At 39.5% G+C, this 27,984-nt stretch overlaps 1 protein-coding gene across 3 annotated transcripts in view; it reads right to left on the bottom strand.

Moving 5' to 3' along the window:
• Positions 1–18,479, bottom strand: part of LOC101859346 (U2 snRNP-associated SURP motif-containing protein) — a 38,204-nt gene extending 19,725 nt beyond the window's left edge. Inside the window, exons 1-10 of one of the 3 annotated variants that reach the window (XM_013085486.1) lie at positions 18,420–18,479; positions 11,836–11,934; positions 11,053–11,164; positions 9,117–9,241; positions 8,108–8,178; positions 7,064–7,236; positions 6,102–6,163; positions 4,695–4,860; positions 3,510–3,724; positions 2,649–2,692 (exon numbers count right to left, since the gene is read on the bottom strand). In XM_013085486.1, the coding sequence (XP_012940940.1) occupies positions 2,649–2,692; positions 3,510–3,724; positions 4,695–4,860; positions 6,102–6,163; positions 7,064–7,236; positions 8,108–8,178; positions 9,117–9,241; positions 11,053–11,164; positions 11,836–11,934; positions 18,420–18,464 (1,112 nt within the window). In that variant the 5' untranslated portion in view covers positions 18,465–18,479. Of the gene's footprint in view, positions 1–2,648; positions 2,693–3,509; positions 3,725–4,694; positions 4,861–6,101; positions 6,164–7,063; positions 7,237–8,107; positions 8,179–9,116; positions 9,242–11,052; positions 11,165–11,835; positions 11,935–16,486; positions 16,589–18,419 lie in introns of those variants that run through there. The other 2 variants (XM_013085485.2, XM_005103568.3) reach the window with 2 other exon arrangements.
• Positions 18,480–27,984: the final 9,505 nt, after the last annotated feature.

The following is a 27,984-nucleotide window of genomic DNA, read 5'->3' as shown; positions in this document are numbered from 1 at the left end:
GGGGGGGGGGTCAACTACTAAATGCGGCATTGATATTTGGGAATTAGTGCTCCAAGTTCCTACTGACAAAAAGTTCAACGGGTGCTTCCCGCTATGAAGGAGAAGGCAGAGTAAGTTTTTAGAAAAATCCAGCACAACAGCAGACTGGGACAAAAAATCGGGATGCACGCCATCGAAATCGGGAAAATCGGGATGCTTGAGATTTGAGGCAAAAAATCGGGATATCCCGACTAAATCAGGATGAGTGGCAGGTCTGAACAATCATCTGAGAGCAAAATGCTCGGACTACATAAATGTACAAACTCAAGCTCTTCTACTAAGGTTATGGCAATTATTTACCAAAAGTTGAGACAGTTACCTTTTCTTGACCCACATAACTAATAGAGAGTAGAAATATTTTCCCAACCCTGCATTGATCTATAGATCCGTTTCTAAAACCTCATCACATTACATAATAAAAGTGTGGGGGGGGGGGGGGGGGGGGAACAGACGGTATTTTTAAACAATAAACCTATCCCTACAAGTAGCTTATCAGATAATACTGAAAAATTTATCCAAAAACCTGTTTTTCGCCACCATTGTAAATCATGAATTACCTGTGTCTGTCTCATAATAATTTCTGACTTTTCAAAATTGTGAACAAACTCTAATGCAAAAGACGATAATCTAAGATTTATAACTTGCATAATTAAAACAACCCATAGATCAATTGATTAGAACAAAGCGTTAGCATAAAGTCCTTTTAAAATCACCCAATGTTCACGTCTCATCACAAAATCAAGACTGAACAGCATACTGACTACAAGAAAACTAGAAACATAAGCAGCCACACACACACACACTTTCTCAGCATAACTTCCCATTCATGCTATTCAACATGAACATATGAAACGCAAAATTACAGCACACATTCTTATGATTTCACTTTCTTTCATGGTCTTTCCATTGTAAAACTATTTTTAAAAGTTAAGATTCAAAAAATAAATTTTTACAAAGTAGAGGGGAGAAATATTGAACTTGAAATTTGAAAAACATTGAAATCTAGGATGTGCTCTTCAGCAACTGACATAACAATACAGGAAGAAGTATTCTCCATCCATGCTAAAAATATAACCAGAAACAAGTCACGCAAAGCCATTTAAAAAAACCTTCAATATGTACAGTCATGTACAAATAGAAAATTCTATATTTTCCTTTTGTAAAGGACACTCTGGTCATTCATTACAAGCTGTCTTGCTCCCAATGTTTCAAAGGCAAACATTTTAAAAGCTGCAGTAATTATTCTCAACATTCAACAAAAAAAAAAAGGAAAATCTCTTACTGAAACAAATTGCTCTTTCTGGGTAGACAATTCTATACCATGACTCTCTTTCTTACTTCGCATTCACATTCATAGTTTACTCCCTCTCTCTCTTCACTTGTACCATCAACTTCCTTTTAGCCTTTGTGATTCTCTCAACTTGCACCGTAAACTTATTTTAAGCCTTCACGATACTTTCTCTCTTTCATCCATCTCTCCTCTCATATAACATTCAACACTTTCATGCGTTGATCCTGTCTCTCTTATCCCGCATTGTTTTTCTCAACACCCAAGTCTGAGACATCAAAAACAGTTCTAAAACAAAAACAAGCGCATCATGAGCCTTTCGAAGCGCTTGTCGTGGTGTTGTCTGTCTGGCCGTGGTCCGCTGCATTCCTCAAAAGTCTCCGCCATGTCCAGTGAAGTTGTGAAAGGTTTCTTTTTGTTTTGTTTTTTTCCCCTACAGCTCTGTCAATCTCATTTATAGCTGCCAGCCACTCAACCAAAAAACATCAAAACTTCATTCGGAACAGTTTTTGAATTTCAAAATCTTGGTAAAGTCACATGAAAAGGATGAAAGCTATTCGATCATACCATCACAATCTCACTTTTGCTTCCATCCTTATTTCATTATTTCATTCCATGATCCCCCCCTTCCAAATCAACAAAGGGTTAGAGAACTGACAAACTTAACCCCTAAAAATTTTCATTTCTATTTAATGGAATGTTACGTTTCATTGTCAGCCAAATAAAATACCATCAAAGGGATATTTTTGTGTACATGTTCTTTAATCAAATTACATTTAAATCTTATTTTACTGCAAGAGATCATAAGGCTATCATGGAGAGGGTGCCATAGAAGTGATCTTTATTATATTATGATGATGATTATTATTATTATGCCACACCAAAGCCTCATTAGTGACAATCTAATCAACATTATACCATTAACACCCCCCCCCCCCAATTCAAAATGTGTGTGCTGTTTTACAGAGCATGAAAATGATTTCCCTTGGACAAAATCTTGCTGTGTAAACCAAAAGAATTTCACTTTACCAACTTATAAACTCATTGTGTTCATCATATTACACATTTCACCCCCCCCCCCTTTTCACACGCTTGGACTGGCCAACAATATCAACAGACCCTGTAAGTGGTAGCCTGTCCATTATATAGAGCACAAAAATCTTCTGGCAGCTTTAAATGAGCGACTTTTCCCCTACCCATGGGAAAATACGAGGAATGAAAAAAAAAAAGAAAACTTTTTGAAAAGAGTTTGCCTATGCCTCATTATGAGAGGGTGGAAATAGAAATAGTGGGTAGGACAAAGTGATAAAGATATATATACCTTTCTGTGGGGATTACCACTTTCACAACTGCATTCGCTAACGTCTGCAGAAATGGCGATTGAAAGAGACAAACAGAACGATTAGAGTTTTAGGTATTCATTGCAAAAGTTTTGTATCTAAACTAAAAAGTAAACTATGACAGAATATGCTATTTAGTTGTAATTTAATAAGAGTAGTAATCACTTACACTCAATTAATCACATTATCAAATTACTTTTAATTTGAAGGCAAATTGTGGGCAAAATAAAAACTAGAGGGGCCTGTAAAGTAGCAGTCATGGTCTTTGTGGGTCTAGAATTTATGTGAGCTGGCCTAAAATAGATATCTGATACCCACCTTGATAATTTTCATGGCAACATAAACCTGAATATACACTAAAAAAAACTTAACAGCTGAATTCTTTTATAATTATTACGGGCCAATGGAAATTTAATTCAAAGAGGAAAACAAAATAAAAACTTAAATAAAAAAAAGCAATGCTTGAGAGACAAAAGTATTCACTCTCCTGACAAAAAAAAGCACTATTAAAAACTTTTAAAGTGCCCACCAACAAAAAAGGATGAAAAACACCCACACAAATCATAAAAATAGGTCATTCTACATCCAAATTCTCCCCTCATTCCCCTAGATTTAGTAACCGTTTTACAGCACTTACAACACAAAAAGGTCATATAAGTGCCAAAGATTTGAGATGTTACTAGAGAGTATCTGAAGAAGAAATGAAAGAGGAGAGATAAGGATGATAGATGTTTGATAGGAGGGGGGAAAGCATACCAGAGCACCTGCCAACCTCCCGGCTTCCTCTACAACAACAACAATAAAAGCATAGGGCCGACACAAGAGCATGTGGCCTCTATTACCTTCTCGAGCTCCTCTGGATTCTCCGAGAGTAACTCCAGCTGATCTTCATCCTCGCGGTCTTTCCGCTTTTTTATCTGTGCGTTGAATGGCAGGCCAGAGGGGGGTGGGGGCTGTGTCAGCTCAGCCAGTGCCGGTGGGATGTAGATGGGGTGAGGGGGGATGGGTACAGCCTTGCCCCAGCCCAGTTTCATCTCAAAGCCGTTGACCTCTTTGCCTGAAAGGTCATTTTTCATTAATGGTCCTGTGTTCAAGCCATATTTTAAGGCATTTTCCATTTCAAAACATTTTTGGAAAGCTTTAGTGAGTAAAGAGTCCAACAACATTTGCAACTCAATAAGGCCAGTGATTGGCGTTGCTATATAAATCAAAGCACTGTACTAACCCTATAGGTACACCCTGGGGTCATTTTGTACCTCCATGGTTGTGTTCTTCTCATTTTAGAATACTTTTAGTGCGAAGACCTCTTTGAAACTTTCAGTTTTTCTCAAAAAATCATTTTGACAGACAGCTATGCAAAGCATACAGATCGGATTAACGAGTAAATTTCCTCTTTGGAAAGTGGTGGCACAGAGTTTCCCACGTCGTATGGTTACGATAGTACAATACGGCGTACGGATAGGGTTAACTAGCCTTTGTCAACACAAATAGCAACAGAACTTCTATATATCCCTTCTTTAACGTATGCAAACCACTGCTGCCTCTACTTCTTTTTAAAATAAATTTCAACTCACATTCAGAAGAAGTCATGAATACAAATCCAAACCAAAGCAAGAACCTACATTGAAGATCGCAAAAGAAAACCGTTTCATTTTTAAAAATCGGTATTCTACTGAACAAACCGTTGTCCATTCATTCAGCTGGTATCGCACCTCTTCTTCAATTTACATGCATTGTTCTGCATTTAATAAATTCATGTCTAAGAGATAACTACTATGGTGACAGACATAACAACAATTGACCTATCAGCTTCACTCTCGTTATCACTCCCCCTTGACAGTTCATAATTTTTTATATTTTTTTTTTTAGGGGTTGGGCTTGGCAGGTCTGTAAACAGAGAGCATACATTTTCCATCATAAAAACGACCCAGGACCCCCCCCAAAACGTATAAAAACCATTTTTTTACATACAGGCTAGCTGCTACGAAAACCCAAAAGAGCCCATACCGCAGACCTGCTTTCCTCACCTTTCAACACGGTCATGGCTCTCTCCCCATCTTTCCTGTTCATGAAGGCGACGAAGCCACAGTTCCTGCCCCTGGACCTCTCTTCCTCCGTGCGCGGCCACATGATCTTGACGCTAGCTAGGGGGCCATACTTGCCAAAAATCTCACAAAGCTCCTTCTCTGTCATCTATGATCAAACGCAGCAGCACACAACGTTAGGTCTATCAATTCAGTTGCACTATGGGGGGGACGATAAAGGCTTATCTTTCCACACTCAAGTGCATAAGACTAGTTTATTGTAAACTGCAAACATTTAAGTAACTTTCACTTCTGTAGGAGTAAGACATTCCATACTCTTAAAAATGTGATATTGAGGAATATGTTGATACATATATTGAGGATATTGAGGATTAAAAATATTGATTAAAAACAAAATCCACCCTTTGAGATTCTCTATCTTTAACTATTAAAATGAAGGAAAAGGATTTCTATCTTGAACAATTTAAAAAAAAAAAAAAACCCAACTAAACTGCAGAAAATATAACATTCATCTTACACATAATATACATATGCATGTAAATATAAGTTTGTATGTGGCCTATACACTGCCAGGGGTGAAAGGCATTGATGATGATGATGATGATGATGATGATATAAATATACAAAGACCACTGAGGAATAATGATCTTCAAAGGCCATTTTTTCCAAATAACACTGTCTTATTGACTTTGGACAAAGTACATGAAACACAAAGTTTTCCTGTTCCTCGAAGCATTGTCTAACATTAAAGTTGAGAGAAAACAACATAAACAAACTAGTCTGTGTTCGTTTTTTTCCCTTGGCAATCTCTGGGCTAGTATGTCAGCGTCTTTTTTTCAGCCAACGAAAGCCTCAACTTCCAGTGCTCCCTGTTTGTCCTCACACATAATCAGACCTGAGCATTCCCCCATGACTATTCCCAAGAGATCAGCTCCTACTTCATTGCACATGGAGCAACAAAACAAGCCAACCACCAGCTTTCTGTTCTGTTCCTGAAACGGGCACAGAAGTATAGGGCCATTTCAGAAACAACATGTCAATAATCTCCGACCCACACACAAGCACATCATCTTGAAAGACATGCTCCGCCTTCCCCATTGCACTTGTGGCAATTGAGCGTCATCTCACAGCTCTCTTTCTTTTCACGACAGGGGTCACTGTGAACAAATCCTGACGCGCACTCAACTACAGACGCGTGCAACATATTCCACTTTGCTCAGAGTAAGCACAGCATCCAAGTTTTGACTTTCCAGATCACAGAGGGTGCCAGAGCGTCAGAACTTTGAAATGTCCGCAGATATATCTACAAACCAGGGAAAAATGAGCAAAAGGTCTGTTCATGAGCAGACAACTATGTAGACAGTGACCTGCCTGACGGGGAAGTCTTACTTTTGGGTTGATGTTGCCCACGTAGATGTTGGTTGTATTCTCATCGCCAGTGTCGTTCATTCCTGGTGACAGAACATTACACGAGGCTGTTATTACCACAGGAGATCTCATGAGAACAGGAATGCACGATAACACTCACAAACTAAAGACAAAACAACACAGAGCTTAGTTTAGTTTAGTTTGTTTCTTTGTTTGAGTAAAAAAGAAGCACATTCACACAATAATGGTCATTTAGTGCTGGGAAAAGATTGGACAGACAGACAGAACAGAGAGAGAGTAAAGAAGCAGGACCTACCGGTGGCACCCTCCAACCACCCGCTTAGTTTGAGTAACCGCTTAGTTTGAGTAAGAGTTTTACAACACTTGCAACACAAAAAAGATGTCTTTGTGGTGTAAAGTTTGAAATGAAGTGTTATTACTGGAGAGTAAATGACACAGAAAAGAAGGAGAGATAAGAAGAATAAGATACTTGATAGGAAAGAAGGAGCAAACCACACCAGAGTACCCGCTAATCACCCACATAAGAAACATTACACAAAACTTTTATAACAACATGAGATCTCAAACAGTTACCACTTACAAGTTAAATACGAAACAAAGAGCTGATTTTAGTTTGAGTAAGAGTTTTACAATGTCAACTAAAAAGAAAAATAATCCCACAGTCTCAAGAGGAAGTTGACCAAAAAAACAACAAACAAACCAACCAACCAACAACAATCAAACAAAACAAAAATATGAAGCCACATCTGAGATGTAACCTTACTGTCCTTATCGCTTACAGTTTTAGAATCAGAAAATATTACAAGCCATCATACTGAAAATAACATGAAAAACACTACAAAGTATCAAAGGAAAATAACTACTCCCCCTCAAACCACTACCATTCTCCCCCACCTCATTAAAAAAAACCCAATAGCAATTAAACAAAAACAAGAAGGTGTACATTTGAGGCGTGACCTCACCATATACATAATTAAAGCCTCCACCTCTTGGGTGACTTCCTCCTCCCCCCGATGTCTCATACTCAGGAGCGCCTCGGAGACTTGGGGGTATCAGAGCGTCTGCATCCTCCGGCCCAATGGTCTCCCCTCGAGCCCTTTTCAAAGCATGACGTTCCTCTCGCAGTTCTTGGATGCTGAAGGAAACATTGCAAATCCAAAACATCATCTTTATCATGTTTTTTAAAGTTTTGATCGGAGTTTTACAGCACATTTAAAACAAATAGGTTATACTTTTTTGTTTCGGTACATGTTTTACGGCATTCGCAACTGCATAAGGTCATATGAGCGTGTGGGACACATTAAACATTTTCAGTTTGATAGGGATTAATTTTGAATAATGCCCTGGTGATGGCCGAAACCTACTCTTATTGATTTATACATTTTAGAGAGAAACATACAAAGAAACAAAAAGAAGGAAAGATAAGGATGGTAGGTGTTTCATAGGAAAAAAGGAACAAGAGCAAACAACACCACCTTTACCATCTAAACTGAGCTTCCAGTAGTAAATATTTTACTTACAGTGACATAAAGGGAGCGTCAACAATTAAAAAGGACGTTAAAAAGTACACATGACAAAGAGACACTTTCAATAATCTCCGGTAAAACTGTTGACATCCCAAGACTTCATCTGACGGGGCATACATCTATTTTGAACACAAAGTGTAATTTGGTAGCAAGAAAGGCACTGTTCTACAATAAGACGAACAGAAACCTACAATATATGTTCAGATGTACTAAACCCAAAATTTTGCTTAAAAAAAGAAAAATTGCAGTTTCTTCATTTGTTATTCGATGCCTGTACTCGAGAATTATTTATAAATGTTGAAAAAAAAAGCCAGAAAAAAATAGATCATGTAGCTACAATTTCCAAAATTGCAAGTTCTTTTCTCTCTCACGCAAAAAAAATGTTGCTTTTAAAGCTTAGAACAGTTAAAAAAGATGGCCAATGATCTGCCAGAATTGACTGTAACTAGCACTTCAGGTAGCGTTCACCACAATACTCACGACTTCAATTCCTCTTTGAAAAGCTCCAGGTTACTTTTCTTCTTTTCCTCCTTTTTCTTTTTTCCAAAGTTCTGAAAGTGTAGGGTTAATAAATAAGAAGCATTAAGCAATCTTATAGATCCTTTATGAGGCAGCGTGGTGAAATCAAGCGCTCGTCAAAATAATTAACTTGGAGAAACAGGCGATTTTCCGTATGTTTGGCAATTTTTATCAAATTTTTTTTCTTTTTGTTTAAACATCTTTCATGCTCATTTAAAAACACATTTCTTTGTGGATTTTACTGAAAAACGATAAAAGGCGAACAAAAAAAACAAAAATTTTCATTTTTCCAGGGCTCTCCAGCCATGTAATTCATCAAACTTTGGCCGCCATTTTCTCTCTATTTTTACCCCTGAAACCAGACTACCTCCACCTCCTTCAATTGCAAATATCTCGACTTCTATTAAAGATAGATGGTTATTTCCCTGAAAGCAAGACAAAGGAACAAGCTTTAAGTTTGTATCCCAAAGAGAGTAAAAATTATAATCATATTTTAAAAGAATCTAATAAGGGCATGAAAATACTAGTTCAAAGTTTACTTGGTAGTAAATTCTTACAAAGGTCACCCTGCACAGAATCCCATCAACCACTGTTGGTGTGTACTTTGCCCACAACGCCAACAGTTGAAAAATGTCCCAACAAACATTAACCATGCTCAACATACAATCTCAAGAGCACACACAGAGAGAAGCAGGACTTTAACCCTTAGTCCTAGTGTCAACGGCTGATCTAATTGGCTGACGGAAGTTTTTTCTGTAGTGTTGCTGTAGAAATTTGAGTCACTATTTGATTTGTTTCTTGTGTTTTTATAAATCACCAAAAATTTCAACTCCTCCACAATTACTTGCTTGATTTGCCTCTTCTCAAGCACTTTTCAGTGTAATACTGTGAAATCACCACTGGCTCTTTGTTAGCGACATTTGGAGGTCAAGGGAAGGCATGGTGCATGGAATTAAACAGAAGAACTTACTGGTTTCTGGGGTTTTTCCTCTGTCCGTGTGTCCTCCTTCTTCACCTCTTTAGGGGAGGAAAATATTGACGACAGTTTTGACACTGGTTTGTACAGTCTGCTCGTTCCTTCTTTCTCGTTTTTCTCTGGAATGAACATTTATTATTATTAATTTAGAAGGTTTTACGGCGCTCGCAACTGCATAAGGTCATATGAGCGCCAAGGGGTGGGTGTCAACAGAGAAGTCCTTACAGGGAATCAGACTTACTCTGCTCACCTCTCTAGCTTCACCAGCACAAGGTCTGCTTCGACTATCAAGGCACCCCGGAAATAGTAGGTCACAAGAGAGTGACAAACATTCAAAAGAAGTAGAGGAAAATGACAATAGTAAGGATTAGGAAAGAAAAAGCAGCAATTCCCTGCTGCAGATCAGGCACAGTTATGAGTGTGACATGAATCAGCCCATTTACAATTCTACTGTGCTTGAACGAGAAATGTCCCCCCTTTGAAAATGGCCTAAAGACACTACAGTCAGTGGCACTGCCCCGGGGGGGAAATGAACGTTTAACAGATAGCCTCAGAACTCATACCACTAGACACAGCATTCAACTAAAAGGAGGGTACAACACATACAGTTCATTGAAAGAACATTCAGTAACACAAAAACAGTACTCGAGTCATATAGTCTGGTAAAAAATTTGTGACACAACTTGTTATCAAATATTTCCTTAGTTGCGAGCGGCGTAGTAACACTCACCAAAAAACAAAAAAAAACTACATATTTCCTCAACTATCGAACATAGACTCTCCAACTTTTTCAGAATGACTTACATCGATTTGTTTCAACGGATCAACATTTTTGTAAATTCCCGTTCACTGTATGCTAGAAAATGCCTTAACACAAGTGAACAAAAAATCACAATGGGTGGTTACAGATTTTAAAAGGTTTACATTTCATGAGCATGGACTTTTGAAAGCAAGTTCGTCCTTTCTCTAATCATGACACTATGCTTATTGAACGCATGTTTAGAAAACCTTTATTGCCAAAAAAAAAAAAAAAAGGTTTTCAAGAAAAAATCATTTTTTATAACAACTAATGGTGCGGAACGAAACTTTTAACGTTTTTTGTGTGTCCTTTTGCAACCATGTATGATCATATTTCTTAGACTAAAACACACTGGCTAAAGTGCACCGCTACCGAGCAGAAGTGAGTTGCACTTGTTCTTCACTTCTTTTACTTGTAAGTTCTATTGTTTATTAAATGTTTGAAGAATCGCACATTCTTACTGGTATCTAGCCTAATAAACTCAAGAATGATAGTGTCCATCTGACCAAGCCACCTCCCTGTCACATGTCTACCTTTCCCCCTCACCACCATGCTGCTCCGCCTCAGAATAATTTTACAGTTGGAGCAAAAATTCATGACAGTTTCATTTGTACTTGCCATTTATCAGGAGATCGCATTTTATGCGTGGGCTCAAGTTTTGTCACAAAAAATTGTCATTGGTGAGCAGTGATGTGCACCATATGCATATGCAAACTGTGTGTGAGAGGCAGGAAATGCTGTGAACACCCCCATTTTCTTTGTGACGAAGACTTTAAGTATCTTATAAATACATATTCATGAAGAAAAGTTTTTTAATCCAGCCTCCAATGTTATGGAAAAATATGATTCAGTTAAAACAAATTGTTACAAACTGCTGCGCAAAGTACGGGTAACATTGATTTTACAGTAAAAGAGACATTTGATACAAACAAAGACAAAATCCAAATTCATTCCAACGAGATAAAATCAACAGTGAAACCAAGATAAATTCAGATTTACATAGCAGAGAAAGTAGACATATGACAAAAATTGGCTCATTAAATTTTGATGTACATTTTAATAACACACACTAAATCTTGTTACGTGCATCTAACTTTGACAACTCATCCCCTCCAAGCCCCTACAACTTACTTTTGTCTGGGTTTACAACACCTCCTTTCACCCATGCTTTGCTTAACTTGTTTGAATCTTCAAAAGAAGCCACAAACTCTTCATAGACTGCAGCTGTGGCTTCTTGATCTTTCTGTAAAAAAAAAACAACAAAGGAAAAAACACCCTAGAGAGTTTAACTTTTACTGTGAGTTTTATGGCACTCACAACACAAATAGATCATTCACATGCCGAAAAATAGAGGTGTCACTGGAGAGAAACATAGAGAGAGAAAAAGGAGAGAAACATAGAGAGAGAAAAAGGAGAGAAAAGAACAACAAATGTGTGAAAGGAACAGGAAAGAAGGAGCAAACCACACTAAAAAGCTCCCGCCAACCACTCACACCCTGGACAGACTGACAAAACTCGAGACAAAAATAAATAGGGAACAAGCTACTAAAATAAAAACCTATTCATTCATTAATCAAAAGACTTTTATGGTACACCGAATCTTAAGTACTTATATTAAATGTTGAGAAACATTTCAAAGAGAATATTTCAATCTTTAATTCAGTTTAGCAAATATGCAAAATAATAAATCTATCATTAACAGTGGGCAACATTCCTCCGTACAATTTGAATACATTACAAATACTGTGTACAAAAAATTTAAGACATAGTTTTAGAAGTAGGCTATCTTTTTTTCCTTTTAGTGCAATCTGCAATAAAACAAAACTAGCACTCTGCACACTTTACTACAATAATATATATATACAACAATAATGATAACAGGAGTATTACTCATTAAATGTACATGCAACCTACCTTTCTTTTCATCTCTTCCAGTTCTCGTTTTGAGAGTGACTTAGTGCCCAAGGACATGTTTCCAATGTCGAATGCCCGAAGTTTACTTTCACTAAGCCCCTGAAATTTGAAAAAAAGTTTCAATTTAAGAAAATTCAAAGAGAAGTTCCCTATTAACTGGATATCCTTTAATTAGTCTATCAATATTCAAAACCTATTTTTGACAGCTTCTTTTATGCTGTGGGATGGATCACATGGATAAAACCCTGCACCTACTGTCCGTGAAGTGGTAATGGGTCAAATATAACACTGCATCAAAATTATAGCATGTTTCCGGTACGCAATATGTGGAAAAAAATTCAATATATTTTCCGAATCACTCCAGTATGCAAATGCACTGCTTTGAGGAGCCAAACATGCAAAGCCACTAAACTTAAACTGTCATAACTTTTTTTAAAATCTCTAACCTAATTTATTTAGTAAAATATGAGAAATACACGAGGGAGGGAAAGGTGGTTGGTTGGTATGTTGGTATATGCCCCCTACCGCCCCCCCCCAATCCCAGAAACTTGACAGCCCCCCCCCCCCCCTGCTCTTTTTCGTTTCCTCTGGCCACCTTTTGTAGGTGTTTCAGTGACATGGAAGCACGATGAACTGCTCTGTACCTAACCAGAGGGCCTGACAGCTTGTCTTAGCTTGGCGACATGTTTGTTTTTCTTTTTTTCTGACATGGCTACCCAAACGTTTCCTTGTAGTTATTAGTTTGCGATACGTGGAGCCAGATGAAACTTGCCGCCACCAATGATGGCACCTGCTACATCCACTTGTTGAGCCTTGGCCATTCTTCTCAGCTTATTTATTTAAGGTCAGGGAGCTCACTCGGTTTCCATTCAACCCTATTCTTTTCTTCTAGCTGGCCATTCCAGTTCATCTTTAGCACATGTTCCAATATTTGTTGCACTGTCATCTTGAGATAGGGTGTGTCTTTATCTGGCCACGTCGTTTTCAGGTTTTCCATTCTCACATCAAACGTGACCTCGTCTGATGAGTTTGAAAGCACGTCATCTCCAAAGAGTTGATTAATCAATACGTTCCTCAGTCTGGAAGCAACGCCAACTTTATCCTTCAACTGTCTGGCAACTTTTTTTTAAAGATGGAGCGTGCACAATGCCAGGCTGGAGTTTGGAAAAGCACACTGAATTGCTCTTAAGAATGACTTTTCATCGTCAGATCCAAACACCATATAGGGGAAAAAGAAAATGACAAAACGTTTCAAAAGTCGAATGGACATGCAGAAAGATAGGGCTGATCATGATTGGTGACTCATTACAATTTTGACGAAGGAGTCCCGTGTGCTTATAATTCATCGTCGTCACCAGCAGCTCTCAAGGATTGTATGTCTTATCAATGCCCAAGACAACTCTCGACACAAAGCAAAGTTCCTGTATGTCAGCCAGCTGCTCATCCAAAAACAAGATGATGGAGGGAGACATTGATTTATTGATGACTCGAAAGTTTATGTTTCTTTCAAAATCTGCGAGCTTTAACCATATCAGCAACCTGCAGAACTTGGTCTGCCAAGTTTGAACCTCGTTTTCCAAGTTGGACCCTTTTATTTTTTCTGCCCGCTGCTTATATTTTATCTGCTGTTTCTTTCTAGGTAAGTCAAACTCTTCTCCCTCTTCTAAAAGCAGTTTGTTGTAAATGGTTGTTGTGGGTAGATGGCGTAAGTAAATCTTTGATTTTTGTCATGGTTTCCTCGCAGGTCCTGACATACCGTTCATGAGGATGAGCTGTCTTGTTCCCATGTGGCATGGTTTAAAACTCCTTCCAATACCCTTTGTATTCAACAAGAGCAGTTGATTTGCTTGTGGGGGCGGCAATTCTATCATGTGGTCCTGACTCTATCCAGGTTATCCACCTGCGGCATTTTGAATCAAACTTCAAGGTGGAACAGTACCTGGACATAACTAGTATGTTGCTGGCATCAGGTTGGGGGCTTATGGGTACATTTAATAAACTCTCCTCCTACTCTGGCCAACCTCTCGACAGTAGACACCTTTGTTCATGAACAACTTTTCGATCTCGGCACTGTTTGACTTGACGGGGTAGTAATATTTGGCTGTGTTAGTTTTAATCCAAGCACCGCAGTCATCATTGAAAGTGCTTTTTTCTTTGATCAGTCTCCTTTCATTGTTGCGTGCACTGTCAAGCAAAAATGCACTCTTTGGTCCTGTCGGTATTCTCTCAACAATTGGACATGTACCATCCTTTAGGTGATGTAAGACTTCAGAGGTTGTGAAAAAATCATTTATTAGCAGTTTTAGGTCATCTCTAGATTTGTCATCATGACTTCCACCATAATCACCATTTTCAGGATAAACGTCACCACTAATAATATCACTCATGTAATCATCACAGAAGTGAACTAATTCTTCATCAACAAAATTTCACAGCATAATAAAGCATCATTAGAAAGTGAATTGTATTTTTGTATAGTCAAGGACCACTCAAGAATTCATCTCTCTCAGGAGAGAGAGAGAGACAGAGAGAGAGAGAGACAGAGAGAGAGAGAGACAGAGAGAGAGAGAGAGAGAGAGAGAGAGAGAGAGAGAGAGAGAGAGAGAGACAGAGAGAGACAGAGAGAGAGAGACAGAGAGAGAGAGACAGAGAGAGAGAGACAGAGAGAGAGAGAGATGAGAGAGAAAGAGAGAGAATAAAAACTTAGTGGGTAATCATGTCATAATTTATAAATAAAGTCTTTTGGTCACACATGACATAGATCTAGATTTTAGATCTACAGCCAGTTGATTTTAGATCTACAGCCAGTTGACACAAGCAATTTAAAATTAGGGAGTGTATACAGACCCGGTAACCGGGAACAAAGTCACAAAGTATAGACCCGGTAAGGGAAATCTTTTGCGATTTCGGAAAGTTTCAGCGCCCTCTTGGCTCAGGGTAGACCAGAGAATTCTACACTAAGGTAGACCTAGGTTCTTCCAGATCTATTAACATAGCCTAGGTCTAGATCTAGAAAGACAGACATAAATCATTGATCTAGTTTCGAAGCTAGCCTAGATCTAGACCTAAATGAAGATTGCGGATGTCATTTCGATGAACGATCGTTTTTCCTCCGTTTTCGAGTTGGAGGAATCACAATTTAAAGAAAAGAACAATGTAATTTCTGTCAAGCAGTCACCCTCTCTATTTTTCTGCCTCTCTCTCTCTCCTCTGTCTCTGTGTATCGCTCGCATTCTCTTTTTCTTTTGTTTTTCTCTCGTTCACTCCTGCCAACTGGTGGAGTATGTATACATTTTGCTAGCACTTCTCTCCTCTCTCTCTCTCACATACACACACACTACCGGGTCTGGGCGCTGAAACTTTCCGAAATCACAAAAGAGTTCCCCTACCGGATCTGTATACTTCGTGACTTTGTTCCCGGTTACCGGCTCTGTCTATTAGATCTAGAATCTAATCTAGATACTAGATCTAGATCTAGATTCATTTTATGGAAGTGGCTATTCTCACGCGGGGTGAGAATAGAAAAACGATCTACCTCTTACCCCGGGTGAGACTTGCCAGCGTAGGCTATTCTCACCCGGTGCGAAACAAGACCTGCTTTTCCTCATTTTGGAATACTGTCTATCGGTGTGGATGATCAAATTGATAAAAGCCAAGAAAAAATTACGTTATAGCACAAAAGTAAGCTAATTTGATCGTCTTCAAAGATGCTATGACTATTTCACTGTTCGAATCGAGCCGAACTACGCGGGTCGCCATTTTGTTTTGCCCGGAAGTTCTCGCAAGATCTACTCCTCCCCTCTCTCTCTGTCTCTTTATGAATACTGTCTATCTGTGTGGGCGATCAAATTGACCAAAACAAAGTTAAAAAATGATGTTAAAACACAAAAGTAAATTAATTTGGTTGTCTACAAAGATGCTACGGCTATTTAACTTTTCGAATCGAGCAGAACTACGCGGGTCGCCATTTTGTTTTGACCGGAAGTTCTCACGCTACTCCTCTCTCTGTCTCTTTCTCTCTCTCCACTGCCCACATACAAAATTGTACGCTTTTCGTAGTAGGCTACAGTTGTAATGGAACGTTTGTTCACGGCACAGAATTCTACAATTTTTCTGTTATCACAGTGTAGAATTCTGTGGTTTAGGGTGAACGCAAAATTTGTTGGCCAAGATCTAGGTTATAACAGTGAACGCGCGCCGGGTGAGAATAGCCAAAAGACTAGAGTACATCCTGTGGTGCGATATACAGTAAGCGATCTTTTATACAGTACACACTTCGTTAAAATTATAACGCAGTCTGTTGCCGACTGCCGCCGACCGTCACTTTCAACCAACCCTTACTGTAACAGCAGTTTAAAATTTCTATATGTTGTGGTGGTGTTTGTTTGGTAACGTGTGTCTGGTTTGGTGCGCAAGGTTTCTGGTTTGGTGCAACATATCGTCTTGTTGGGTGCGCAATAGTACCATGTTTACAGCTCTAGATCTTCTTTATTAGTCGCAGAGAACTGGACTTCGACAAGTTCAATTATTGAGAATTTATGAAGAGAATAGCGAGATAATCGTCTTTTATCCAGATCATTTGACAATGTCAGGGCAAATGTTAGAATCAACATCAATTATTTCATAGGTGCGAAAAATGAATTAGGCCTACCTTGCTCTTGGCAAGAGGCTTGATTCCACCAGTTTTGTCGGCCATGTTTTTTCTGTGTCTACACTTCTTGTGGTCACGTGACTAGGCTTGATCCATGCAAAATGTAAACTTAGTAGAATTCTGTGGCCTAGGCCTAGTAATGGAGGCTCAGGCTGCCCTGAAACCATGGTCAAGCTGCGGCCTGACTCTCGCGTTGAAAGCTCGATAGGCAAGAATTAAGCGTCTTAATCTGTTTTTGAGGTCCTTGAGATAAGGCAAGTTAGAAAAAAAATCCTTCCACCTGTGTAACACCCCAGCAGAAAGACCGAGATTCTTGATTTTTAAAAAGAAACAGCTGGTGTTTGTTTGGTAACGTGTGTCTGGTTTGGTGCGCAAGGTTTCTGGTTTGGTGCAACATATCGTCTTGTTGGGTGCGCAATAGTACCATGTTTACAGCTCTAGATCTAGATCTAGCTCTTTTCTGACACTTTTCATCTTTCTCTATCCTTGCTTTGTCTTCTTTTCCTTGCAAGAAGTTCCTGTACTGACCATAATGGAAGGCCAAGGTCAATTAGGCGTGTTCTTTTTGGGAGCTGTGCGCCCCCTGACAGGAGATTTCCTTACACCTTGTGTATGTGTTTTGATAATGGATAAAAAAAAAGGTGCTGTGGACACAAGAAGGGGAAAGAAGAAAACAAGAATAAGACTATACCTAGACTAGAATTTTAGAAGGAAAAGGACAAAAAAGAAGAAGAAAAAGACGTGAAAAGAAGAAATTGAAAAAGAAAGGTGCTGTGGACACAAGGAAGTGAAAGAAGAAAACAAGAATTAGACATACCTAGACTAGTATTCTTTAAGGAAAAGGGCAAAAAAGAAGAAGAAAAAGACATGAAAAGAAGAAATTGAACATTTTGGAGATTATATTTCCATATTAATTAATTTTGACATGAATACATTAACTTATCATCTTCCAATGGCAATATAATGCATCCAAATGGAAGGAAAACAGTCTGTTTCAGTGCACAATGCAGGTCATAGAGAAATAACTTAATAAGTAAAACAAACAAAGGGCCTAGAAGCCACACTATCAATGCCAAATAGCAAAAAAGCCGATATTGCGCACGAAACGGACTGCCCAAATTTGGTCCGCTTCAGTGCGCAACCCTATCTGGCATGTTCCTGGGCATTAAGAAGCAGCCTGCGATAGTATTTATCGATTCTAGTATACATTCTACGATACATTAGAGCTAGATTAGCTAGATGTGCTAAATAATCGACTACTCAAGCGCTTAGTAAATTGATCGATACTGGTTACGAAAACCATTAATATGAAGGGGCAAAACTTTCCGACACCGTAGAATCACGTGTGTTGACAGGAACCTCCAAAACGAAAGTGAAATAAGCTGCATTCTGCGCATGCTCACAGAAAATGACCTCGTTTTCGCTGTTCTTATCCAAAACAAAGCAGGAGACCGGGGGTTGCGCACCAAAACAGTAGCGCGGTGATGCGGGCCTACTCTAGCCTGCACTATTCTCATCCCGGGTGAGAATAGAGGTGGCCTTATTTTATACACACTTCGTTAAAATTATAACGCAGTCTGTTGCCGACTGCCGCCGACCGTCACTTTCAACCAACCCTTAAGTTACTATCCTGTCCACACAGTAGCTTACAACATGATGGACATAACCAGTTGACATTATGGGGAGTCGACTCCCAATAACCATTTGACATTATCATGGGGAGTCGACTCCCAATACGCCTTCGTGTGTGAAAACTCGCAGCAGTCTTCTTTATTAGTCGCAGAGAACTGGACTTCGACAAGTGCAATTATTGAGAATTTATGAAGAGAATAGCGAGATAATCGTCTTTTATCCAGATCATTTGACAATGTCGGGGCAAATGTTAGAATCAACATCAATTATTTCATAGGTGCGAAAAATGAATTAGGCCTACCTTGCTCTTGGCAAGAGGCTTGATTCCACCAGTTTTGTCGGCCATGTTTTTTCTGTGTCTACACTTCTTGTGGTCACGTGACTAGGCTTGATCCATGCAAAATGTAAACTTCCCGAGGAGATTTAGCCTAGGCCTAGTAATGGAGGCTCAGGCTGCCCTGAAACCATGGTCAAGCTGCGGCCTGACTCTCGCGTTGAAAGCTCGATAGGCAAGAATTAAGCGTCTTAATCTGTTTTTGAGGTCCTTGAGATAAGGCAAGTTAGAAAAAAAATCCTTCCACCTGTGTAACACCCCAGCAGAAAGACCGAGATTCTTTATTTTTAAAAAGAAACAGCTATTAAATATGGGTAATCAATGATTATTACAATCCGTATGTACGTCTCTGGCCTAGATTGCTTTCCTTTGTGTGTGCATATAATAAATGCAAACCTGTATCTTGGCAGGACAAGATCTAGGATCTTGATCTCTACATGACGTATCTTGTTTTCATACTTATCATACGCACCTAAGCTCGGAGTTCGATTTGTCAGTCAGACTTATTTTATGTTTGTAGTCCATTCATTCATCCCATTACTGTTGTAACACAGTATAATAAGCTCCAGCCTAGACATTCTTTGATTTTTTCCTAAACCATTTTTTTAAAAATGTTAATACATTTTTTTACATGAGGTAGTATTCAATTTTGCAAAAAATCCGTGAAAATCAACACACCAGACACCACCAACAAAAATCTAGATATCTATTCCAAATATTGAAAATTCAATTAATTCAATTTTTAGTATTGCGTCCTCTCTTCATTTTGTGAAAATTTATTGAAGATTGGATGAAAAATGGTGGAGTTATTTTTTATTTTTCTTAAGTATTCAGAAAATTCGCGTTTTGAGAAAACGGCCGATAAAGAAAATTAAATATTGACGCGGGGAATCCCAAATTATGCAAATGTTGCAGAATTACGTGAAAAAACGCGGCCGCACAATCGCACAATCCAACGGGGACAGCTTTCAGCTCATGTACCTGTCGTATTTCTCGATGTTGATTTGCCTATTGTATTGTATACAGGGCCTGATAGGGGCTGTTTGTTTGCAATTTATTGCGTTCAGTTTTAACTTTGTTAACTGATGGTCCCGGAGTTTTCTTAGGAACAAGAATATGTTTTGGAAGTAGGACTTTGAGCAGGATGGGTTTATACAATGAATGAGTTTCATGTCTTTGTCTGTCGTGCATATCGCCTTGCATGGTTCAATAGCGCATTTCCACCTTTTGCTGTTTTGCTGATTCTTGTCCAAACAAAACTTGAATCCTGAAACCGCAACAGCTTTTGGTACCCCCCTTTTCTTAACGTACGTTCATGTACATGTAGTTAGTTCCTGCTCCATGACGGCCGAAATGATTCTATATACTTGCCAAAACTAGAAGAATTTATAGTTGTTTCAACACAACAACACGCTACACACTTATTAAATTTTTTGTTCAAACTAGGCGGCCATTTTTTATGTGAAAGAGTAGAAATGAGCAAGAACGAGACCGGTACTTACAATAAAGGGAGAAAGGGAGAGATTGAGCCGTTATAACAGTCCACCCCTCCCGAGTTCTCATTGACACGGTAGGAGCGTTTTGAAGTTTTGTTTCAGAGGCGTTCATAAAGAAATCGATCTTCCATCTTCTGTGTAAATAACCTGTTTTCGAATGATTTGCGGCGAAACGATTTTCAGACTTCGACAGGTAGTCGCTGCGTCATTTGTGGCGAAACCTAACGCACCCAAAAAAAATTTTAAAAAAAAATAAAACAAGGAAAAGCCACAGGACCAGATAACATTCCAGTTGAAGTGATTGTTGCGCTTGAAGAACTATAGGCACGGAAATAACAACAAAGCTCTTACATTCTATTTATGACATCGGTGAGATCCCAAAAGGTAGGATGAAGTCAGTTTTTATTGCTTTACCTAAAACACCATGTGCCACTGATTGTGATATAATGCATAGAACAATAAGCTCTGAGTCATTTTACAAAAAGATTGCAACATGTACTAATTGGAAGCAGGTTGAGAAAAAATCTAAGACCAGAGATATCTAAAACACAGTTCGGCTTTGTTCCCATAAATAGCCACAGAAATGCTATATATTCACCTTAACAAGTTTAATGGAGAGATGTATTGAAGCACAGAAAGGTCTGTATTTATGCTTTCTAGATTACCCAAAGGCGTTCGATAGAGTTAGACATGGTCTGAGCTATTTAAAATACCGGAAAAGCTAAACGTAGATGGAAAAGATCTAAGAATTATCAGGAATTTGTACTGGGACCAAAACCGCTGCTGTACAAATTAATGGAGAATATAGTGAATATAAGCAGATTAGAAGAGGAGGGAGGCAAAGATTGTTATGTCTCCAGACCTCTTTAACGTGAACAGTTAAACAATCCTTAGAAACATAGAAGAATGTCCAGGCCTCAAAGTAAATGGAGAAAATATTAATAACATCATACATGACTCTGACACAGCTTTAATAGCAGACTCAGATAAAGGACATTCGATCGCTTGTAGATAATGGTTGTAACAAAAAGTGAACGTAAAAGACTGTTATTGAATGTAAAGAAAACAGAATACATGTTAATGTTTATAAAAAAGCAGCAAATCCTATTTGTAATCTCATTAGCAAAGGCGAAAAGATCAAACAAGTACATGTATAATAATATAATAACATCTGATGCCAAATGTTCCACAGAAATAAAACGAAAAATTGTAATGGCTAAGCCTAGTTTCAATAAAATGAGCACAATCCTGAAAAATAAAAACATCTCAATGACTACCAAAACGAAAGTTCTGAAATGCTATGTATGGTCAACCGTTCTATATGGCTGTGAATGCTGGACAATCACTAAAGACAGTGGCAAAAAAAAAAAAAAAAACAGAAATGAGGTTTGCTTAGAATATCGTGGAAGGTAAAGAAATCAAATGAGGTAGTGCTTGATGAAGCCCACGTGGGACGCTCACTGTTAAAAACAATCAGGAAACAACAATTAATGCAGTTTTTTGAAGACACCTGAATAGTCTTAAAAGGTCTTGAACATCTAGCCCCCACTGGCAAAATCGAAGGCAAACGAGGCAGAGGTAGACCCAGAGCAACCTACTTAGGAAACCTAAACAAATGGATAATGGGAAAGGTCAGGGAAACGTAGCTTTTTTAAAGAAGATCCGAGCAAAGGAATGAGTGGAGAATCATTGTCGCTGATGTCTGTCGCAGATCTGGCACTGGATGAATGAATTAGACAGAAAGAGTGTATGGTATGCAATATTTTGCTTGAATTATTTACTCTGTTATTTTTAGTGAATGTAGAACTGCATAATATATTATTATGTGCATGTGTGTGTATGCATGTTTTTCAGGAATTATATAAAGCGCACAGAAAACTGATTGTATCACGGATTTGCGCAATATAAATGTCATGTCATTCTTATTCTTCTTTTTCTTCTTCTTCTTCTTCTTCTCCTCCTCCTCCTCCTCCTCCTCCTCCTCCTCCTCCTCCTCCTCCTCCTCCTCCTCCTCCTCCTCCTCCTCCTCCTCCTTTTTATCCTTCTCCTTCTCCTTCTCTTTCTTCTTCTTCTTCTTCTTCTTCTTCTTCTTCTTCTTCTTCTTCTTCTTCTTCTTCTTCTTCTTCTTCTTCTTCTTCTTCTTCTTCTTCTTCTTCTTCTTCTTCTTCTTCTTCTCATAAGCAAACAAGTAATATTCAGTGGCGGCGGGTGGTTCTAAATGTATGTGGGTGGGGCTGAGAAATCAGGGTACGTAGAGTTCAAAGGTAAGATTTCCTTAGCGTTGGTTCAGAGGAAATTCCAGATATGTGTGAGCATGTTTCATTCACACACTCATTCGCAAACGCGCTCATATGGCCTTATATAGTTGCGAGTGCCCTAAAACACTTACCAAAAAAAAATTAATTGATTAATTAAACACGCAAACGCACACATACAACAGTAATTGGATTAGGCCGTGGGGTCGCAGAAAGCAAGGCAGGATTCCTAAAACGTTGTCCCATGAGCGTGTTTTGGTACTGGGTCTCTGGGGAAAATGTGTCGTGAACTTTCCTCCCATTGTCTGGGCTGGTAGAAAACTATAGTTTCTCTATCAACAGTTTCCGCGGGTTTTTGTTTGTTTCTTTTACTTTTTTCAAGAAGAGTTTCATTAAGAAAGGCCCGTGGGAATCGGCTCATCCTTTGCAGAGCCCTAAACACATTTGATTGGCTGTTATGTTACTATCGTTGTAAGCGGTGACTACAGTGATTGAATAAACGAGCAAGCGTGTGTGTTCACCGCATGCAACTAAAGGCGGAGGCGGAAGATTCTGAAACAGTTCTAACAGGTTTAACTAATTATCTCGTTTATTAGAGGGAAAGAGTTGGGGGTGGCGGTGGGAGTGGATGGGGTTCAAGCACTTTAGCCCTGCACTACGCCCCGCCACTGGTAATATTACGGGATTAATTTTTTTAGGGGGGGGGGGGGCAAAGGTAAGAAAAGTGTAAGAGGTGTGTGTGTGTGTTGGGGGGGGGGGTCCCCAAAAAGATGAAAGATTATTTGAACTGCCCCTTAAAACTGAGGTCTTTGCTTGCATAGCTGTTTCTGGGTGTGCAACAGAAGTGCCAAAGTTGTCCGCAAAGTCCAGATCGCCCAGCTATAATGTCCATGGGGTCCACACATTATACCATTTCTGTGTCCTCTGGAGGTTTCCTTCATCAGCCAATTATGAGCCTGCGCCTGAACTAATAAATATTATAACAGCAAGACATCACGATTCGGTCAAAAAGCAGGCCGGGTCAGACGGGGGCCACATAATATCGAACTGTGGTTTCGTCCGGAGCTTTATTCACGCCAAGGCCATTAAATTCACATTCACTCTTACACATTAATAATAATAATAATAATAATAATAATAATAATAATAATAATAATAATAATAACTGCATTTATAGAGCGCATATCCATGCCCAAGAGCGTGCTTTATATGCGCTTTACAACTATTATTACCCCAGCAGACCCTCTGAGAACACTCAGAAACATTCTCGGCTTCCGCGGAAGCATACAGTGCAAGCTGCGGATTTCACGCGCTCAAACACTATCAAACTAACAAGATCGTTCACTGTCTATAGCCGGGTATCCATTTCCACCTGGGTGAAGTGAGAAAAATTTGTGCAAAGTGCCTTTCCCAAGGAAACAACGTCGGGCCCCTGGCGGGATTCGAACCCACGACGTAACGGTTGCGAGTCCGAGAGCCTAACCACTAGGCCACATTATAAAGCAGTTATCATAGCACTATTTAGGCCTTTATTAACTAGGCCTTCTCAGTCAGGCCATATATCTCGGACGTTTGGCCCCGGCCTTGGAGGCCAACCACGTTCCCGGAGGGTCAATGCGAAAAGCGGCGATAGACTATGGCGTTGGTGCGGGTGGTGGAGCATTATCGTACTGTACTCACAAGACTGGCCTACAACGAACCTTACTTTTAAATGCAATGCATTTTTGTTGTTGCAGCTTTTTTTGTGAGAGCTTATAGGCTCTTATAACAAAACAAGATCTCACCAGTGACAGAGTATCAATTCGTAAAGATGAAAATGAATTACGTTTGCATTTTACCACAAAAAAGACCGTGGCACACTAGTGGGATAACTTTTGTTCATCACTTGCAACATCGTTCTCACACTACATATTTCAACAAATCTTTTTTGGAGCTGGTGTGCCACAACATGATGGTGGTACTTCTGGAAATTTTGTTGGAGACTCTGTGGGCACCATAAATCTTCCAGCCCGTGTCAAAGGTACATCAGGTTTGAAGTGCAGAGAGCAAACTCCCATAAAATAAATATTATAATCCGTGACATCTATGATTAATTTGTTTGGAACACTTTTGATCCACTGGTCTTTTTCCGAATCTTTTGGAAATCTATATTATTGTTATTTTGCATCTTCCTTTTGGCTGGCAAAACCACTTCTACTACCCCATCCCCTACACTTTCTTCCTATGTTCAAATGTTGCTCATACGGTTCATTGCGCTGAAACTGAAAACTTATTCACAGTAACAGTAGATTCTAGTAACAATAACATTCAAGATGAAAGAAAAATAAAACTAGAATCTGGGCTGAACACTAAGACACATAATATAAGCACAAATTTAATCCTTAGAATTGAGTGTAGTGAAAATATATCCAAACGAAAAAAAACCCTTGTGCATCCAAGAGGACTGAATGAAACAATGAAGAGGCTAGGAGATTAGACAGACTAGACGGCTACACACTACATACATTACTATTACACTATCGGCACGCAGAAACGTAATGCAAAAATGTTCCATCACCTGTATACGCATTAGTAGGGCTGGATTCTGCTCGGTTAATCGAAGGCTTGTTTGGCAGCGGAAGTCTTGCGCTAGAGTCTTGCGAGCAGGCTTGTGGTTTGATTTGCCTCCCGCTTGCTACCGGAGTGAACTTCCGGTGAGTTGTGACTCGCGGACAGTCCTGCTGTACTGTGTCGTGACGTCGCGAACGCTCGTGGCAGTGGGCTCAGTACATATTATAGATTCTCTGGTTATTTGCGTTGAGAGGCTTGCACCAAAAGTGCAAGATCGGTTGTTGTTTTTTCATAGTTCGGTTGTAAAAAACAAAAAGCTCTATTCAATGCACTTAAAAATTAATATTGGATCGGCTATTCTTATGATGTTAAGGCCTGTTTATTTTTAATGTGCACGAGCCAAGCGCTTCATCGTCGCACGCAAAAGACCTCAGTTCGATTCCCGTATGGGGAGAAATTTTACTGAGAACCTCCGTCTTTCTGCTGGGGCGTTGTTCCCTCTCAGCCCAGGTTGGCCCTGACATTCATTGGGTTGAAGTAGGCCTAGCCCGTCTCCTAAATGTTCTGTATTATGTCACTGTGAGTGTAACACATCTACAAAATAGGTTACATACATACGATACAAAAGCCAATCACAACGACCCCTGGAGTTCTCCATTCTAGGGTAATCTAAGTCTACTTATTCTTATTATTATCAGAAACCTAGGTCTCTGTTACTACAATACCACGCTCCCTCTCACTTATCCATTCGCTTAGCTGATCAACGGCGGGAAGTTAAAAATAACTTCAGCTCTCTACGCCTTACACCAAAACAAGCCCAGCCTCTCCCTTCCTCCACGGTTCAAAGTTCACACAGCGCACAGTACTGTCTTGCTGTTTGAACACATCGGACTGTCTTGTCGCCATCAAGACGGTCCTACGCCATCGAGCCCGTGCCGCTCGCTCGGTGTATCGAGACAGTACAAGTCAGCAGGTCAGGTTTGGAGCTTGTCCTGGGGCAAATCTGTAAGCCTAGCGCAAATCAGTACTGTGTGAATTGTGGGGCCTGTGGCAGCGGACGGGACTTGAGGCTTGCGCAGGCCTCGATTAATCGAGTAAACTACAGCGCCACGCCGCGCAGTGACTCTGTGGGCGAGATCTCTCACTCTCCCCCTCTCTCTTTTTCTGACGTAAGTGGCTTCGCGGATTGCAAGCAGGGTGGGGATGATGAGGGGGCCTGACACGAGTGGCTTCGCGGATTGCTAGTTGCTGTGGACTTGAAGTTTAGACTAGACCAAGGAGGTTACAGTTTGCGCTAGACTCAACTTATCATGCTGGTGATTTGATTTGGTGATTTGACCTACTGATTTGAGGCTTGTGACTTGAACTAGGGGCTTGTGAGCACGAGCGGGTTTGCTACCGGGGTACAGCCCTACGCATTAGTATTAGAGCATCTGCCTATGGCCGCTTTTCACATTTAATAGCCGCTTTTCACATTGATCCTAGATAAGATAAGGACTGGTCTCGAGGCGAGCTTATCAAGATAAAGTCGTCCACCCCGGCCCTCAAGGCCGGAGCCAAACGTCCGAGATATATGGCCTGACTGAGAAAGCCTAGGCCTTTAACCTAGAATCACGCAGTCATTGTTTTAAATTCTTTAAAGTAGGCCTATACTTTAAATAATTATTGTTTTCCTCAAAATTTCTTGTCATAATTAATTTTTTCAGTATCTTAAAAGAATTATATCTAATAATTTCTCATGTCTGTTTGACAATTAATTTTGTTATCTAATTCCCCCATCTTTCTTGATTTTAAAGCTATAACATCTTAAATATGAACTTTCCTTAATAAAAAAATATTTTTTGTTGTTTCCCTTCTATCTCAATCCAACAGCCGATCTGTTTCTCTCTCTCTGACTCTCTCTCTTTCTCTCTCTCTGTCTGTCTCTCTTTCTGACTCTCTCTGACTCTCTCTGACTCTCTCTCTCTCTCTCTCTCTCTCTCTCTCTCTCTCTCTCTCTCTCTCGGAGATTTGACCATAGTCGGCGGCCATCTTTGCACTTCACCTTGCCAACGCGCGCGTCCCTCGAAGAGAAGGAGAGTGGAGAGTCCATAGATCCACAATTTGGCATCTTTTGCCCAAGCAGGGCTGCCAGTTTGCTCAAATTTGGCTCTTTGGGACCATGACTGGCCCCCCAAAAATGTTGGCCCGGTTGGCACCAATTTGGCCCATTTTAAATTTCCCACCAAAAAAAAAAAAAAAAAAAAAAAGAAAATAAATGAAATATAAAATAAAAGCAACGAGATTTTTGCCACACACACAAAAAAGCATTTATTAGTCCCAAATGGATTGGCAGTGAAGGCAATCACAACAAGAGCGGCTTCGTGGAATAATGGCTGATCAAGAAAGTCGTGTTTACATTGTGGATCTTGTAGAGGATTCTAGCGTCAAGACAGTTCGCAAACATTTTAGGATCTTGCTTCAGCGAGTCGTCCCCTTGAAGGGTGTAAATACAATGGCCGAAATCCGATGAGTTTTAGAGGGGGGGGGGGGGGGGGGTTAAGTATGGTTCGGTCCCAAAAAAATCAATTTTGGCCCCAAATTTTGATATTGTTGGCCCCACACCAGAAACAAAACTGGCAGCCCTGTGCTCAAGGTAGCAGCTGGCAGCTGGGTAGTAGCAGAGAGTATTTAATATATTTTAGTGTCTCTGGTAGTAGTGATGGGCCGATACCACAATTTACGTATCGATGTCGATACCTAGTACTTTTTCAAGGTATCAATACCGATACCTCGATACCAAATGCTATTGGTAACATACGCCGGGGGTAATAAGTAAAGACAAAAATACAACTTTAGATACTTTTCCAAGTTTTTAGGTAATCGTGTCTAGACAAGTTGTGACTATTTAGCTGAGACTCAAACAAAAATTATTTGTAAAAGAGAGAGAGAGAGAGAGAGAGAGAGAGAGAGAGAGAGAGAGAGAGAGAGAGAGAGAGAGAGAGAGAGAGAGAGAGAGAGAGAGAGAGAAAGAAATACCCAAATATGAGAATAAAAACACAAATTAAGTGAAGTATGGTAAGAAAGTCAACTTTGCAGAAAATGTTAGTATTTGAAAATAAAAACACAAGAGTTCTAAAAAGGCAATTCAATTTACCAGATTTTTAGTAACTTTAAATTAAACCAATGATGATAAATCAGGGTTGTCAGTGAGGATTTTGCAAAATCACTAGATACATTTCATGAAAAACT

The sequence above is a fragment of the Aplysia californica genome, unplaced genomic scaffold (assembly GCF_000002075.1).
Source record: "Aplysia californica isolate F4 #8 unplaced genomic scaffold, AplCal3.0 scaffold00379, whole genome shotgun sequence".
Taxonomy (NCBI): Eukaryota; Metazoa; Mollusca; class Gastropoda; order Aplysiida; family Aplysiidae; genus Aplysia; species Aplysia californica.
The sequence above is the reverse complement of the archived record's forward strand: the minus strand, read 5'-3'. Positions and strand labels throughout refer to the sequence as shown.